This window comes from Excalfactoria chinensis, chromosome 23 (genome assembly GCF_039878825.1).
Source record: "Excalfactoria chinensis isolate bCotChi1 chromosome 23, bCotChi1.hap2, whole genome shotgun sequence".
Lineage (NCBI taxonomy): Eukaryota > Metazoa > Chordata > Aves > Galliformes > Phasianidae > Excalfactoria > Excalfactoria chinensis.
Window position 1 is genome coordinate 875,538 of NC_092847.1, and position 16,812 is coordinate 892,349.

Sequence of the window (16,812 nt, forward strand, 5' to 3'; positions counted from 1 at the left end):
TGGGTCAATGATGGCCATTGGGATGGGGCCAATGATGGCTGTGGGGATGGGGTCTTGGGATGGGGCCAATGATGGCCATGGGGATGGGGTCAGTGATGGCCATGGGGATGGGGTCAGTGTTGGCCATGGGGATGGGGCCAATGATGGCCATGGGGATGGGGCCAATGATGGCCGTGCTGTTGGTTGTGGCCATACCAATGGAATGGAGTCAGCGGTGGCTGATGGGATGGGCTCAGCAATGGCCCAGTGCAAGAAGGTGCCACCAAGCTCTGGCGGATTCTGGAGGTCCAGAAGGAGCGAGAGAACCTTGGGACCCCCCTCTCTGTCAGGGGGGAGGTTATGGGGGTGTGCTGAGTCTACGTGCCCCCTGTAGGAGCCGCTGATGGAGGAGTACAGCATCGCCACGCAGGTCTGGAAGCTGAGCTCCTGCGACATGTGCGAGTTGGCCCGTAACAGCGTCCTGATGAGCGGCTTCTCCCATAAGGTACCCCAACAAACCCCAACAAACCTCAGCATCCCCCCATCCCCTTGTGCCGTGCACGTGGCTCACTCTTACCCCCAGGTGAAGAGCTACTGGCTGGGCCCCCATTACCTGAAGGAGGGACCAGAAGGGAACGACATCCGTCGTACCAACGTCCCCGACATCCGCGTTGGGTACCGCTTCGAGACGCTGTGCCAGGAGCTGACCCTCATCACGCAGGCGGTGCAGAGCGCGGAGCTGGAGCCCATCCAGGAGGAGGACGTGCTGTCCATCACCCCCCCCCCCACCCACACACTGATGTACCCCCCCCATATACCCACCCCCCCCCCCCCTCCTTCCATCCAGTGCCATCCCCGGGGCTCCGTCCCCTCCTGCTGCCCCGGGTTGCCGTCCCCACTGTTGTGCCTCAGTTCTTCTCGTTGTCTTTTGGTATTTTTATGGTTAATTTCGTGTGTGTTTGTGTCTTTTAGGTCGTTTTTTCACTGCTTTTTCCCCCTCCGTCTGTGTTATGCCCCATTGGGGGGGTTGAGGGGGGGTGTTGTTGTGATGGGTGCTGTGGGAGGGGGTCCTGGTGTCACCTCCTGCACAGTGACACGATGGGGACATTGGAGGTGGTGACATGACTTCCCCCCCCCCCCAGCATCCAGCTGTGGGTCCCCATGTTTTTAATAGCCCCCCCCTCCGTCCAGTTTCTTGCCCCCCACCCACCTCCGTGCATTTGGGGGGGGGTCACATCGTGCTGGGGACCGGCTGGCACAGAGAACGGTGTGGGGCTGCCATGTGCTCCCTTTGAGATGGGGAGGGGGGGCTGCTCCCATCGCTGTGTCCCCGCACCCCCCCCCACGTTCTGTGCCCCCCCCCGGAACACGAAACCAAAACAACAGAACCCACCCAAGCATGGGAAATAAAGTATTTAAGTAAGAAACGGGGCGCTGTGATTCGGGGGGGGGGGGGGGGCAGCAGCGATAGGGCCGGACTCTGCGTGGTGGGGGCGGCCCCCGGTGACGCGGGGGGGGTGTGTGTGTGTGTGTGTGATGGGGGTGGGACGGGGGCAGGGCTGAGCTGTGCTGCGTTACTCGGAACGTCCCGTCGGGTCCCGCCGCTTGCCATGGTGCTCACGTTGGGATACTGGGACATCCGAGGGGTGAGCCGGGGGGGGCCCGGGGGTCTGGGGGGGGGGAGTTGGGGGGTTGCTGGGAGGTTTGTGGGGGGGGGGGGGGTGACGCACTGGCTGTGTCCGCAGTTGGCCCAGGCAATCCGCCTGCTGCTGGAGTACACCGACACCCCCTACAAGGAGCGGCAGTACAAAGCTGGGCCAGGTGAGGGGGGGGGCGCCCAGTTCTGTCCTCATACACCCCCCCCCTATTTCCCCTGTTCCTTCCCCCCCCCGGCCCTGGATCCAGGCACAAAGTCCTCCGCAGTGCCCGGGGAGGGCAGAGTGCGGGCTGAGGCTGCTCCTCCCCCCCCCCTCCTATTCCCCCCCCCCATATATTCCCACCGTGCTGCAATGGGGGGGGGTCTCTCCTGCAGCCCCCGACTTCGACGTGAGCGATTGGACCAATGAGAAGGAGAAGCTGGGCCTCGACTTCCCCAATGTGAGCGGTGCCAGGTTATGAGGGGGGCTGTGAAGAGTGAGGGGGGGGGCTGCCATCGCTTAACCCCCTTCCCCTGCTGCCCCCCCCCCCATGTCCCACCCCCCCAACCTGATGTCCCCATGCCTTAGTGCCCCCCCACCCCCGTCTCCCTTTGCCCTGCTGTGCCCCCCCCACATCCGATATCCCCAAGACCCCTCCTCTTTTTGTCGTCCCCCCCCCCCCCAGCTGCCCTATCTCATCGATGGCAACACCAAGCTGACCCAGAGCAACGCCATCCTGCGCTACATCGCCCGCAAGCACAACATGTGTGAGTGCTGGGGGGGGGGGGGCTGGATGTGGGGAAGAAGGGGGGGGGGTCCTGTGGGGTGGGGAGGGGGGGGTCTGATGGGTTCCCTGTCCCACAGGTGGGGAGACGGAGGTGGAGAAGCAGCACGTGGACATGCTGGAGAACCACCTGATGGATCTGCGCATGGCCTTCGCCAGGCTCTGCTACAGCCCCGACTTTGTGAGCGCCCCCCCCCCACCGTGGGGGTCAGTCCCCATTGGGGTCCCTGAGGTGGCTTTGGGGTGGGGGGGGGGACATTGGGAAACCACTATGGGGTTGGAATCCCATAGTGGGGATGTGCCTCCTGCCTGGCCCCTGCTGTTGAAAGGGGGGGGGGGTCGGGGGGGGGTCTCATCCCATTGCTGACCCCATCCCATTGCTGACCCCATCCCAATGCTGACCCCACCCCATTGCTGATCCCATCCCATTGCTGACCCCATCCCATTGCTGACCCCACCCCATTGCTGATCCCATCCCATTGCTGACCCCATCCCAATGCTGACCCCACCCCATTGCTGATCCCATCCCATTGCTGACCCCATCCCACTGCTGACCCCATCCCAATGCTGACCCCACCCCAATGCTGACCCCACCCCAATGCTGACCCCATCCCAATGCTGACCCCACCCCATTGCTGACCCCATCCCATTGCTGACCCCATCCCGGCCCCATCCCATCCTACAGGAGAAGCTGAAGCCGACCTACCTGGAGCAGCTGCCAGGGAAACTGAGGCAGCTTTCTCGCTACCTGGGCTCCCGGCATTGGTTTGTGGGGAACAAGGTGGGTGCTGGGGGGGGAATTGCTGGGTTAGGGGGGTTTTGGGTTGGGGTGGGATGCCGTGCTGACCCTATTGCCCCCCCCCCTTCCCCCTCAGCTCACCTACATTGACTTTCTGGCTTACGACGTGCTGGACCAGCAGCGCATGTTTGTCCCCGACTGCCCCGAGCTGCAGGGCAACCTGAGCCAGTTCCTGCAGCGCTTCGAGGTCAGAGGGGACCCCACAGCCCTGCCCCATATCGCCCCTCTGCATCCCCATATCATCCCTCTGCATCCTCATATTGCCCCTCTGCATCCTCATATCATCCCTCTGCATCCCCATATCATCCCTCTGCATCCTCATATCTTCCCATATCGCCCCTCTGCATCCTCATATTGCCCCTCTACATCCCCCATATTGCCCCTCTACATCCCCATATTGCCCCTCTACATCCCCATATTGCCCCCTCTACATCCCCATATCGCCCTTCTGCATCCCCATATTGCCCCTCTGCATCCCCATATTGCCCCTCTGCATCCCCATATCATCCCTCTACATCCCCATATTGTCCCTCTGCATCCCCATCCATCCCCATACTCCCCATTGTCCCCATATTCCCCATTGTCCCCATCCCTGTCCCCTTCCTGCCCCCATCCATCTTCCCATCCCCATTCCCTTCCCTGTCCCCATCCCTGTCCCTGCTCTGACCCCACATTATATGTGTCCCCCCCCCCCCCCTTTGTGCCCCCCCAGGCCCTGGACAGGATCTCATCCTACATGCACTCTGGGGCGCTATTTGAAGACCCCCATCTTCTGGCACACAGCGAAGTGGTGCAACAAGAAGGAATGAGGGGGATGGGACCCCCCTGCCCCCCCGCCCCTGCCCCCCCCCCCCCCATCCCCATCCCTCTGTAGAATAAAGCTGAGGGTCTGCATTGCTGTGTGTGTGGAGCTGTCATTGGGGGGGGCACCCCACAAGGGTAATGGGGAGGGGGGGTTATGGGATATTGGGGCCTGCGCCCCCCATCATGAGCCCCCCAAAGATAGGGGGATCCTATTAAGTGTGGGGGGGGGACCTTCTGGTAATGGGGAACCCTGTGTGTGCAAGGGGGGGCGCAAAGGTAATGGGTGACCCCCCCCTCTAAATAGCGGAGCCCCAAAGTAAGGATCCAGCCCATAAGGAAAAAGGGGGGTTACGCTCATTGCGCCGCAGCCCTATTCTCCTTTAAGACCCCCCCCCCAAAGCCCCGCCCCCGGGAAAGGGAGGAGCTGAGAGGGGGGGCGCTCAAAGTGGGAGGGGGGCACGGAGCGCGCGGAGCAATGGCGGTGTTGGGATACTGGGACATCCGTGGGGTGCGTGGGGGGGTCCCAACCCTGGGGGGGGTCGTTACCCCTATGGGGGGTGGGGGTAGATTGAGGGGTCTCGGAGTTGTGGGGATCTTTTGGGGGGGGGGAAGGGCTGTTTATTTCTGGGGTCCCCTCCTGGAAGATGGGGGTCCTTTGCCCCCCCCCCCAAAGCTCCGAACCTTGTGCCGCGCTTTGCGGTATTGAGGGGTTTGGATGGGGGGGGGGGGCACGATGGGGTCCAGCTCCTGGGTCGGTCCGCGAGCGGAGGGGGGTACAGGGGGGTCCCAGCCTTGGAAGGGGGTCGCTTGGGGGGGGGGTCTCCCACTGACTTTCTATGCGGGATGAGGAGGAGCTGTTGATTCGGGGACGATTTTAACCCCCCCCCCCCACCCCCCCCCCCCTCATTGGGAGCGCCCTTTGCCCCCCCCCCCCATCGGCCACGTGCTGCGCTTTGCGCTCCCGTTGCATGGGGGGGGGGGGGGAGCAGAGAACGCATAGAGCTGCGCTTAGATCTGGGGGGGGGGGGCATCTCCCACAATGGGGGGGGGGGTCTCACTGCTGCCTGTGCCCCCCCCCCCAGCTGGCCCACGCCATCCGCCTGCTGCTGGAGCACACCGGGACGGCCTATGAGGACAAGCTGTACAGCTGCGGGGAAGGTGAGGAGGGGGGGGTGGTAGGGTTGTGTGCCTGAGACCCCCCCCCCAGCTTTGGGGATGGAGGTGGGGGGGGGACATCATGGCGTTACCCCTCTTTGTGCCCACAGCCCCCGACTATGACAAGAGCCAATGGATCAACGAGAAGGAGAAGCTGGGGCTGGACTTCCCAAATGTATGATGGGGGGGGGGGGCACCTCCATATTGCCCCTGTGCCTCAATGGCCCCCATCTCCATGTCCCCCCCCCCAGCCCCATCATGTCCCACCCCCTCCTCCATGTCCCCATGCCTTAGCGCCCCCCCACCCCCATCTCCCTTTGCCCTGCTGTGCCCCCCCCCCATCCGATATCCCCAAGACCCCCCCTCTTTTTGTCCCCCCCCCCCCCCCAGCTCCCCTATTACATCGACGGCGACGTCAAACTGACCCAGAGCAACGCCATCCTGCGCTACATCGCCCGCAAGCACAACATGTGTGAGTGTGGGGGGGGGTCCCACCATGGATGGGGGGGGGTTGTGGTGAGGGGGGGGGTCCCGGTGCCACCATGTGTGTGCAGGTGGGGACACGGAGGAGGAGCGTCAGCGCGTGGATGTGCTGGAGAACCAGGTGATGGATTTCAGGATGAGTTTGGTGATGGTCTGCTACAGCCCCGACTTTGTGAGTGCCCCCATTCCTTATTAGGGGGGGGGGATAGGGACCCCCTATAGGGTTGGGCTGACCCCTTTGTGTGTCCCCCCCCTCCTTCCAACCCCAATAGGAGAAGCTGAAGCCGGGATACATGGAGCAGCTGCCGGGCAAACTGAAGCTCTTCTCCACCTTCCTGGGGGATAGGAAGTGGTTTGCAGGGGAGAAGGTGCGACCCCCACCCACCCAAATAAAGGGGGGGGGGCACATGGGGCTGTTCCGATGGCTTCGTTGTTAATATGTGTCCCCCCCCCTTATCTTTATAGCTCACCTTTGTGGATTTCCTCATGTTTGATGTGTTGGATCAGAACCGCATCTTCGCCCCGCGCTGCCTGGAGCCCTACAGCAACTTGTGCGGCTTCATGGAGCGCTTTGGGGTCAGTGGGGGGAGTGGGGGGGGTCTAAGAGGGGGGGGGTGATGCTGACGTGCCCCCCCCCCCTCCTTTATGTCCTATAGGCGCTGGAGAAGGTGGCAGCGTACCTGAAGTCCAGCCGCTTCCAGAAGATGCCCATCAACAACAAGATGGCCAAATGGGGGGGCAAGAAGGAGTAATAAGGGGGGGGGGTCCTGCCCCCTTCCCCCCCCCACCCCCCTTCCTTACTGCCACCCCCCCCCCCCCCGTGGTGGGGAGACCCCAGCCTCAATAAAAGGGGAGCTGCAGTGCTCTGTGTCCCTCATCGTGCTGTGGGATGGGGGGTGCCAGGCTCAGCCCCCCCCCCCCCTATTGTGTGGATGGGATGGGGTTGGGGTCCCCCCCCATTTGGGTTGTCCCATCTCAAGGGTGGGGGGGTCAATAGTGCGTTCCCACGTGCTAATAAGGCAGCTCAATGGAAGAGGGGGGGGGGAGGGCAGTGGGACCCCCCACCTTACAGCCCTGTTTCCACACGGAGCTGCTGTCAGTGCGTTTATTTTACACCTCTTACACTACCCCCCCCCAACAAGGAGCTCACAGCTCCGTGCAGGGACCCCCAACCCCCTCCCAGCCCCAGGGGGGGGGGGTCCCTGCGGGGCTGCCCCCCCCCCCCCCACACCGAGTTGCTCCATCCCTTTTGGGGGGGGGTCGGGGCCGCCCGCTGCCATCGGCGCTGTCAGTCGTTGGGGCCGATCTGCAGGTTGAAAGGGGGGGGGCGGGTGGTTAATAAGCGTGAAGCCCCCCCCCATTACACACACACCCCCCCCTCCCTTTATTCCCTTTCTGGGGGGGGGTCTCACTCACCCCCAGCGCGGAGCGGACCGGGGACAGCTTGAAGAGGAGCCTCCTCCACTCCTCGGGACACACTGCGCGCAGCTCCGCCGCCGTCATTTGCAACAGCTGCCGCCCCCCCAGGACCCCCAGACAGCGCACGGTGCTGCGGGGGGGGGGCGGTGAGTCGGGGGGGGGGGGGCGAGGAAGGTTTCGTTTTAATGGGGGGGGGGGCAATGGGGGGGAATGGGGGACAACGCACAGCGGAGCGAAGCCTTTGTCCTTCAGCCACGCCGTCACCTCCGCCGGAGAGGATCCCATGTGCAGCGAGGGGGGGGCGCTCTGAAGGGGGGGGGGGGCACGTAAAGGGGTGAGGGGGGGTGAGGTGACCCCCCCCCCCCCTCCTCGAGCTGGGGCTGTTCTATGGGGGGGGGGGGGGCGCACACCTGGCTGCCCGTCATCGTGCCCCGCCGGCTCCACGATGTTGCTGGGCACGTAGCCCTGCGCCCCCCCCCGGCTCCGCACCAACCACCATTTCTTCTGCTGGTCCAGCACCTGGGGGGGGCAGCATCCCCTTTGTGAAGCGGGGGGGTCGCCTGCCCCCCCCAACCCCCTTTGATCCCCCTCCCCTCATGCCGTACCTGCAGGGTGTCCCCCATCCTCACGCTCAGCTCCTGCGGGTTCCTGCCCTGGAATTCATACAACACCCGAACCACCGCGGGGGGCTGGGGGGGTGCTCTGTGTGTGGGGGGGGGGGGGGGCACAGCTTTGAGTGGGTTCTGCCGTTCCCATATGGGGCGGGTGGGGGGGTTGGGGGGGGGTCAGGGTGCACTCACAGCTGCCCCGGAGCATCTCCGTATGTGGGGCCATCCCTTTCCAGTATCTATGGGGGGAGAACAGGGTGGGGAACTGAGCTGTATGGAGGCGACCCCCCCCATAACACCCACCCCATAAACAGCCCCATAGCCCCCATACCGGCTGGTTGTCTGCATTCAGCATGAGGGGGGGGCAGCCAGCCATCAGAGAACGTGGGGATGTAGCGAGGGACCAGATCAGCATTGGGGTACTGAGACCTGCGGGGGGGGGGATTGGGGTTGGGTTGGGATTGGGGATGGGGATGGGATTGGATGGGCTTGGGGTTGGGTAGGGATTGGGTTGGGTTGGGGTTGGGTTGGGGTTGAGTTTGGGTTGGGATTGGGGTTGGATTGGGGTTCAGTTATGTTGTTTTGGGGTGGAAGGTGGGATTGGGTTGAGGTTGGGTTGGGACTGAGTTGAGGTTGGGTTGGGATTGGAGTTAGGATTGGATGAGATTGGGTTAGGGTTGGGATTGGGGTTGGGTTGGGATTGGATGGGGTTGGGTTTGAGTTGGGGTTCAGTTGTTTTGGGGTGGAAGTTGGGATTGGATTGGGGTTGGGTTGGGACTGAGTTGGGTTTGGGGTTGAGTTTGGGTTGGGTTTGGGATTGGGGTTGGGTTGGGGTTGGGATTGGTTTAGGATTGGATGGAATTGGGGTTGGGTTGGGGTTCAGTTGTGTTGTTTTGGGGTGGAAGGTGGGATTGGGTTGGGGTTGGGTTGGGGTTGGGTTGGGGTTGGGGTTGGATGGGATTGAAGTTAGGTTGGGATTGGGGTTGGGTAGGGTTCAGTTGTGTTGTTTTGGGGTGGAAGTTGGGATTGGATTGGGGTTGGGTTGGGACTGAGTTGGGGTTGGGGTTGAGTTTGGGTTGGGCTTGAGTTGGGGTTGGGATTCAGTTGGGTTGTCTCGGGGTTGAAGTTGGGATGGGTTTGGGGTTGTGATTTGTTGGGGTTGGGTTGGGATTAAGTTGGGGTTTGGTTGGGTTGGGGTTCAGTTGGGTTGTTTTGGGGTTGAAGTTGGGATTGGGTCGGGTTGGGTTGAGGTTGGGATTGAGGTGGGGCTGGAGTGATTTTGGGTTGGGATTGGGGTTGGGTTGGGATTAGGTTGGGTTGAGTCAGGATTTAGTTGTGTTGGGGTTGAAGTTGGGATTGGTTTGGGGTTGTGATTGGGTTGGGTTGTGTTGGAGTTGAGTTGGGTTGGGTTGAGTTGGGTTGGAGTGATTTTGGGGTTGGGTTGGGTTGGGTTGGGTTGATTGGGGTCGGGTTGGGGTTGCGGTTCAGTTGGGTTGCATTGGGTTTGAGGTGGGGCTGTCTTGGGGTTAAGGTTAGAACTGGGTTAGATGAGCGTTAGGGTTGGGTTAGGAGGAAGGTTCAGGTTGGGGTCGGGTTATGTGCCCCATTGGAGATATAGGGCCGCCCCACCGGCTCCTGTTCCAGGCCATGCCCAGGCTCTTCCAGGTGCGGTGCTGGTCAGGCAGGAGGGTCCCATCCAGCAGCTGCAGCGTCTCGGGGAGCAGCAGGGGGGTCTCCACCTCTGCAGCCAGGTTGGGGTAGGGGCACAGCTCCAGGACCTGCTTATGGGGACGGGGATGGGGGGGTTCGTTCAGCCCTCTATGGCCAACCCCATGGGGTTGGGTTGGGGCTGTTTGGGTTGGGGGCAGTTGGGGGTCCCGGGCACTCACGGAGGTCAGAGCCTGGAAGATGTTCTCCAGCAGGTTGGGGCCGGGGGGGGCCTGGATGTGCAGCCAGTTGTATGCCTGGGGGGGGGAAATAGTGGGGGGACACACATAGGGTCACATGCAGCCCCCCCCCCAGACCACCCGGCCCCCCTTTATGGGGGGGGGGTGTTTGGAGCGGGGTCTGTGTGCCCATAGGGTTGATGTGGGGGGGGGGTCTCTATGCACATAAAGGTCGTCCCCCCCCCATGGACGTACCAGCAGGTTGAGGCTGTATTTCACCTTCTGGTAGAAGTCCACGTATTCTGCCTTGGAGGGGAGATCTATGGGGAGGGGGGGGGCAGACAGTGGGGCTGGCAATGGGGCGGCCCCCAAAGCAATGCCCCCCTATTGTCCCCCCCCCCCCAACCTTTCTTCTTCTTCTTCTTCTTCTTCTTCTTCTTTGGGGTCTGGCTGCTCCCAGCGTCATCCCGCAGCCGCCCCATAAATTGCTCCATATCGCCCAGCACGTGGTTAAGGACCAGCTGTAGGAACGAGGGGGGGGGCTGAGAGGGGTGGGAGCCTCATGTGGGGCAGGGGGGGGCAAAAAGGGGGGGGGGGTCTCACCACATCACGTTCGGGGTCCGACACGATCTCCCCATTGGGGCCCATCCACTTGTTCTGCTCCGCTCCTATGGGGCAGGTGGGATTCCTATGGGCCAGCGGGACCCACAGAACCCAACCACCCCACACACAACCTGCCCCATAGACCCCCACCCCCCCACCCCATGGCTCACCATAGTCTGAAGGGGGTTTGTGTTGGATGGGGGGCAGCGGTCGGGGCCCGGCGTGTTCGGGGTCTGCAGCTCTGTAGGATGCTGGGCTGTATATGGGGTCGGGAGGCAGCTGTGGGGCATTCCTGGGTGGGGGGCATCGGGGGGGGGGGTCGTGGGTGTGGGGTAGGAAGGGGGGGTGGATGAGGGATGGATATAGGGGATGGATATAGGGGATGGATGGGGGATGGATGGGGGCAATGGGGCAGATGGGGCAGCACCCAGTGCCAGCAGCAGGCAGGAGGGGATGGGTCCCACCAGGGGTGACCCTTTGGGACAGGCAGTGCCCCCCACCCCATAGCTGTATCCATAGCTGTACCCATAGCCGTACCCATAGCTGTACCCATAGCCGTACCCATAGCTGTACCCATAGCTGTACCCATAGCCGTACCCATAGCTGTACCCATAGCCGTACCCATAGCCGTACCCATAGCCGTACCCATAGCTGTACCCATAGCTGTTCTGCCGCTGCTCCTCCTTGCGCTGCTGCACCAGCTTCTCCAGGCTGCTCTTCAGGGTCTCAGCCTGATGGACCCCAAAGCTCCATAACCCCACAGATTCATAACCCTACATCCCCTTAACCCCATACCCCTTAACCCCACAGCCCCATAATCTCACAGCCCCATATCCCCACACCCCATAGCCCTACAGCCCCTTAACCCCACACCCCATAACCCCACAGCCCCACAAGCCCACAGCCCCATATCTCCACACCCTATATGCAGACAGCCCCATAACCCCACACCCCATAACCCTACAGCCCCATAACCCTACATCCCCTTAACCCCACACCCCATAACCCCACAGTCCCATAACCTCACAACCCCATAACCCAACATCCCCATAACCCCACCCCCCCATAACCCCACACCCCATAACCTCACAGCCCCATATCTCCACACCCCATATGCCCACAGCCCCATAACCCCACAGCCCATAACCTCACAGCCCATAACCCTACATCCCCTTAACCCCACACCCCATAACCCTACAGCCCCATAACCCCACAGACTCATAACCCTACATCCCCCTAGCCCCATACCCCATAACCCCACACCCCAAAACCCTACATCCCCTTAACCCCACACCCCATAACCCCACAGTCCCATAACCCTACATCCCCTTAACCCAACACCCCTTAACCCCATACCCCACAACTCCACAGCCCCATATCCCCACACCCCATAACCCTACAGCCCCACAACCCCACAGACTCATAGCCCTACATCCCCTTAACCCCACAGCCCATAACCTCACAGCCCCATAACCCCACAGCCCCATAACCCTACAGACTCATAACCCTACATCCCCTTAACCCCACACCCCATAACCCTACAGCCCCATAACCCTACAGCCCCATAACCCCACAGACTCATAACCCTACATCCCCCTAGCCCCATACCCCATAACCCCACACCCCAAAACCCTACATCCCCTTAACCCCATACCCCTTAACCCCACACCCCATAACCCCACAGCCCCATAACCCCACCCCCCATAACCCCACAGCCCCATAACCCCACAGCCCCATATCTCCACACCCCATATCTCCACACCCCATAACCCCACAGTCCCATAACCTCACACCCCATAACCCTACATCCCCTTAACCCCCCCCCCCCATAACCCCCCACCCCCACCATCATCCCTATGTGTTCCCCCTCCCCCCGTTGCCCCCCACCCCCCTCTCACCCCGGTCTGGTGGCACTGGAACAGCAGCACGTTGCTTCCCCCCCCCCAGCCCTTTTCCTGCACGTTAATGGCCAACACGGAATCGAAGCTGCCCACGTCCCGGATGGACAAACAGCCCTGAACGCTGCTCAGTGGGAACGAGTCCAGCTCCTCCTGTGGGGCGGGTGGGTACGGGGGGTGTATGGGGTTATGGGGGGTGTGTGGGGTCATGGGGGGTGTATGGGGTTATGGGGTGTGTATGGGGTTATGGGGGGTGTATGGGGTTATGGGGTGTGTGGGGTTATGGGGTGTATATGGGGTTATGGGGTGTATATGGGGTTATGGGGTGTGTGGGGTTATGGGGTGTGTATGGGGTCATGGGGGGTGTATGGGGTTATGGGGGGTGTATGGGGTTATGGGGTGTGTGGGGTTATGGGGGGTGTATGGGGTCATGGGGGGTGTATGGGGTTATGGGGTGTGTATGGGGTTATGGGGGGTGTATGGGGTTATGGGGTGAATATGGGGTTATGGGGGGTGTATGGGGTTATGGGGGGTGTATGGGGTTATGGGGTTATGGGGTGTATATGGGGTTATGGGGTGTATATGGGGTTATGGGGTGTGTGGGGTTATGGGGTGTGTATGGGGTTATGGGGGGTGTATGGGGTTATGGGGTGTGTATGGGGTTATGGGGGGTGTATGGGGTTATGGGGTGTGTATGGGGTTATGGGGGGTGTATGGGGTTATGGGGTGAATATGGGGTTATGGGGGGTGTATGGGGTTATGGGGTTATGAGGTGTATATGGGGTTATGGGGTGTATATGGGGTTATGGGGTGTGTATGGGGTTATGGGGTGTGTATGGGGTTATGGGGTGTGTGGGGTTATGGGGTGTGTATGGGGTTATGGGGTGTGTATGGGGTTATGGGGGGTGTATGGGGTTATGGGGTGTATATGGGGTTATGGGGTGTATATGGGGTTATGGGGTGTGTGGGGTTATGGGGGGTGTATGGGGTTATGGGGTGTGTATGGGGTTATGGGGTGTGTGGGGTTATGGGGTGTGTATGGGGTTATGGGGTGTGTATGGGGTTATGGGGGGTGTATGGGGTTATGGGGTTATGGGGTGTATATGGGGTTATGGGGTGTATATGGGGTTATGGGGTGTGTGGGGTTATGGGGTGTGTATGGGGTTATGGGGTGTGTATGGGGTTATGGGTGGTGTATGGGGTTATGGGGTGTGTGGGGCTATAGGGGGTGTATGTGGGGTTATGGGGTTATGGGGTGTATATGGGGTTATGGGGTGTGTGGGGCTATAGGGGGTGTATATGGGGTTATAGGGGGTGTATATGGGGTTATAGGGGGTGTATATGGGGTTATGGGGTGTATATGGGGTTATGGGGTTATGGGGTGTGTGGGGTTATGGGGGGTGTATATGGGGCTATGGGGTGTGAGGGGCTATAGGGGGTGTATATGGGTTTATGGGGTTTGTGGGGTTGAGGAGTGGGGGATGATGGGGTTTGTGGGGGTTGTGGGGTTGTGGAGTGGGAGGTTACGGGGGTTTATGGGGTTATAGGGTGGGGGGTTGTGGGGTTGTAGGGGGGGCTTCATGGGGTTATGGGGTTTGTGAGGTCATGGAGTGGTGGGTTGTGGGGTGTGTGGGGTTATGGGCTGGGGGGATATGGGGGGGTCGTGGGGTTTGGGATGATGGGGTATGTGGGGTTATGAGGGTTATGGGGTTGGGTGGGAGATACGAGGTGGGGTTTGATGGGGTGTGTGAGGTTGTAAGGGGTGGGATTGTGGGGTGCGGTTTATATGGGGGGGGGGGTTAATGGGGATACAAAGGTTATGGGGGCAAAGGGGGATGGGAGGGAGGGCTGGGGGTTAATGGGAGCGGGGGGGGCCTGAAGGGCTCATGGGGCGCTGGGGGGGGATGCAGTGGGTCTGGGGTCTCTATGGGTACCCGACTCTCCACGTCGCTCAGCAGCAGCTCCTGGTCCCGGACCCCTAAGAGCAGCTCCTGACCCCAAACCTTCCCCAGCGCATCCAGCTCCCGCAGCCGCCCCACACAGTCCTCGGTGCTGCGCAGCTCCCGCTCCAGCCGCAGGGTCAGAAGGTGCTGGGGGGGGGATGAGCCCGGCCGTCGTTATGGGGCGCTATGGGGCGCTATGGGGCGCTATGGGGCGCTATGGGGCGTGTGCTGCCCCACAACATGGGGGGTGTCTCCTACCTCCACGTGGTGCTGGAAGTCGCTTTGCGGTTTGAGCAGCGTCTGCCCGTAATCCTTGCGCTGATCTATGGGGCCAGGTGGGGTTAATAGGGGATGGGGGGGCAGGATGTGTGGGGCGGCCCTATACTCACTGTAGATGCTTTTGGCGCTGGGTCGGGCGAAGCCGGTGGTGCCGTGGGGGCTGCCCTCGTATTCAGTGCTGTGCGGGTGGAACGGATGAGGCCCCATAGCAGAGCACTGTGCCCTATAACAGAGCACTGTGCCCTATAGCAGAGCACTGTGCCCTATAGCAGAGCACTGCGCCCTATAGCAGAGCGCTGTGCCCTATAGCAGAGCACTGTGCCCTGCTTGTGCCCTATAACAGAGCGCTGTGCCCTATAGCAGAGCACTGCGCCCTATAGCAGAGCGCTGTGCCCTATAGCAGAGCGCTGTGCCCTATAGCAGAGCACTGCGCCCTATAGCAGAGCACTGTGCCCTATAGCAGAGCACTGTGCCCTATAGCAGAGCGCTGTGAAGAGCACTGCACCCCATAGCAGAGCACTGTGCCCTATAGCAGAGCACTGCGCCCTATAGCAGAGCACTGTGCCCTATAGCAGAGCACTGTGCCCTATAACAGAGCGCTGTGCAGAGCACTGCACCCCATAGCAGAGCGCTGTGTCCTATAGCAGAGCACTGTGCCCCATAGCAGAGCACTGTGCCCCATAGCAGAGCGCTGTGCCCTATAGCAGAGCCCTGCGGGCTGTGGGGCGACTCACCGCGCTGTGGGTCCGCTCCAGTATGTGAACGTGTCTCCCATCCTGAGTGCGGCGATACCGGCGGCTGCTGGGAAGAGAAAATGGGGGTGGGGGGCACAAAGGCTGAACCCCCGGCTGGAGCTGCGGGGTCCCCGGGTCCCCAACGTGCTGCCCGGCGGGGTCTCCGTGTCCCCCATCCCCCCCATAAGCCGTGACCCCCGAGTCGGGCAGCCACCCCCCCCATCTCCCCCCATCCCCCCCATCCCACTGCTCACCCTATGGCTGCAGCCCGTATCCCCGCAGTGGGGCAGCGCTCTGCTCAGCTCGGTGGGGCAGATCGGGCAGTGACGCGGTACCGCACCCCGCTGCTCTTTGCCCCGAGGCGTTTCGCTTCCAGGTAGGGGCGGAGGGTTAATATGGGGGGGGGGAGCCCCAGGTGGGGCACAGCGCGGCCTCCCCCCCCCCCCCATCACCCCACAGAGCCGCGGGCCGCCCCCTCCCCACGTTCCTCTTGCAGCTCCTATTGGAGGGGATGCAGCCCCCGCTGCCCCCCACCCCAATGCCCGACCCCCCCCCGCCCCACACACACACACACACACACACGCCCCGTTGGTGTCACCCCGCCCCACCCCGCACCCGCCCGCTGACCGCTCTCGCCCCACGGAAGCTCAATGTGGGGACAACGGGGGGTGTTGGGTTGGGGGGCTGCTCGGGTCCGTGGGGTCCCGGCTCCGTGTGGTCCCTCAGCCCATCCCATGGTGGGTCGCCCCGCTCGGCCCCACCGTGCAGGGGAGGAACCCACAGCGGGGACGTATGGGGTTATTACCCCATAGGATGCGGGTGGGGTGAACGTGGGAACCTTCCTGCCCCCAGTTCGGTGCACGGGAAGGACCCCCCGACGGGGGCGGCCCCATGAGGGTGCAGTTCCTACATGCGGCCACCAGGGGGCAGCACGTCCATGTGTCACCCAGCTGCCACCGCTGGGACCCGCTGTGCGGGCGGGGGGTTAGAGGGGGCTTGGGGGAGGGGGGGGTCCCCATTCATTGTGGGATGTGACCCACAGACCGACCCCCGGGTGGGGGTTTCCAGCCTCAGTGGGGGGCACTGAGGGCACACGGAGGGGGCAGGGAGGTGGGATGGGGCCGTTATGGGGTGGGTGATCAGTGGGATGGGGGTGAGTTTGGGGTGAGGATCAGCCCCACATCCCAACCCCGCCACCCCAACCCCATGGGGAGCAGCACCCACAGACCCACAGCTGGGACAGAGTGGGGCTGCTGGGGGGCACAACAGAACGGGGACCTGAATCCAATGGGACCAGAACCCAATAGGGACCCTAAACCCTATTCAGGCATTGGATACCCGAACCCATTGGGAACCCACATCCATTCAGAACCTGAGCCCATTGGTGACCTGAACCCACCTGTAACCCCAATCCCATTTGGGAACCAGAACCTATTGGGAACTGGATCCTACAAGGAACCTGAACCCATTGACACAACAGCAGCTCCCAATTCCCCCAGTGCAGGGAAATGGGGTGAAGGTGCTTCCAAGGAAGGCACGGCCCCATTAGGGCCTTTCCGGGCTCCTCATTAACACTGTGACTAACGAGGCAGCAGCGTGTGGCTCTGAGCTGTTTGGGGTGCAGGGATGTGGCCATAAAAGGCTCTTCCCTAGAAATAGGGGGACCCCATTGGGAGGGTCAGAGGGGGGGAACGTCCCGCTGCGTCAGCACCCACTGGGGCCTCGTGCTGCCCCACATTGGGGCTGTAGGGGATGTGTGGGGCTGAGCGTGGGGTGGTGACGGCTGAGGGTTGGGGGGAAG

At 62.0% G+C, this 16,812-nt stretch overlaps 3 protein-coding genes and 1 long non-coding RNA gene across 4 annotated transcripts; 3 read left to right on the plus strand and 1 right to left on the minus strand.

Moving 5' to 3' along the window:
• Positions 1–371: 371 nt before the first annotated feature.
• Positions 372–756, plus strand: LOC140262088 (uncharacterized). Its single transcript, XR_011905807.1, has 2 exons — positions 372–484; positions 563–756. It is a non-coding gene; the product is annotated as an uncharacterized lncRNA (long non-coding RNA).
• A 752-nt stretch (positions 757–1,508) lies between these two features.
• LOC140262005 (glutathione S-transferase 2-like) lies at positions 1,509–4,008 on the plus strand. The gene is given in 9 exon segments (XM_072356071.1): positions 1,509–1,625; positions 1,725–1,800; positions 2,012–2,076; positions 2,302–2,383; positions 2,481–2,581; positions 3,086–3,181; positions 3,276–3,386; positions 3,912–3,944; positions 3,946–4,008. Coding segments are annotated over 9 exon segments (663 nt in total). The 5' UTR covers positions 1,509–1,589.
• A 403-nt stretch (positions 4,009–4,411) lies between these two features.
• LOC140262002 (glutathione S-transferase Mu 3-like) lies at positions 4,412–6,504 on the plus strand. Its single transcript, XM_072356067.1, has 8 exons — positions 4,412–4,511; positions 5,086–5,161; positions 5,269–5,333; positions 5,549–5,630; positions 5,713–5,813; positions 5,914–6,009; positions 6,107–6,217; positions 6,298–6,504. Exons 1-8 carry the CDS (start codon positions 4,479–4,481, stop codon positions 6,391–6,393), a joined length of 660 nt encoding a protein of 219 aa, XP_072212168.1. The 5' UTR covers positions 4,412–4,478; the 3' UTR covers positions 6,394–6,504.
• Positions 6,505–6,846: 342 nt separating this feature from the next.
• Positions 6,847–15,385, minus strand: EPS8L3 (EPS8 signaling adaptor L3). Its single transcript, XM_072356164.1, is given in 20 exon segments — positions 6,847–6,947; positions 7,058–7,190; positions 7,287–7,579; positions 7,666–7,762; positions 7,861–7,907; positions 8,000–8,023; positions 8,025–8,097; positions 9,298–9,446; positions 9,558–9,632; positions 9,810–9,874; positions 9,961–10,075; positions 10,158–10,222; positions 10,328–10,449; positions 10,815–10,888; positions 12,056–12,208; positions 13,990–14,145; positions 14,257–14,321; positions 14,388–14,455; positions 15,012–15,075; positions 15,266–15,385. Coding segments are annotated over 19 exon segments (1,833 nt in total). The 5' UTR covers positions 15,053–15,075; positions 15,266–15,385; the 3' UTR covers positions 6,847–6,929.
• Between the last annotated feature and the right edge of the window lie 1,427 nt (positions 15,386–16,812).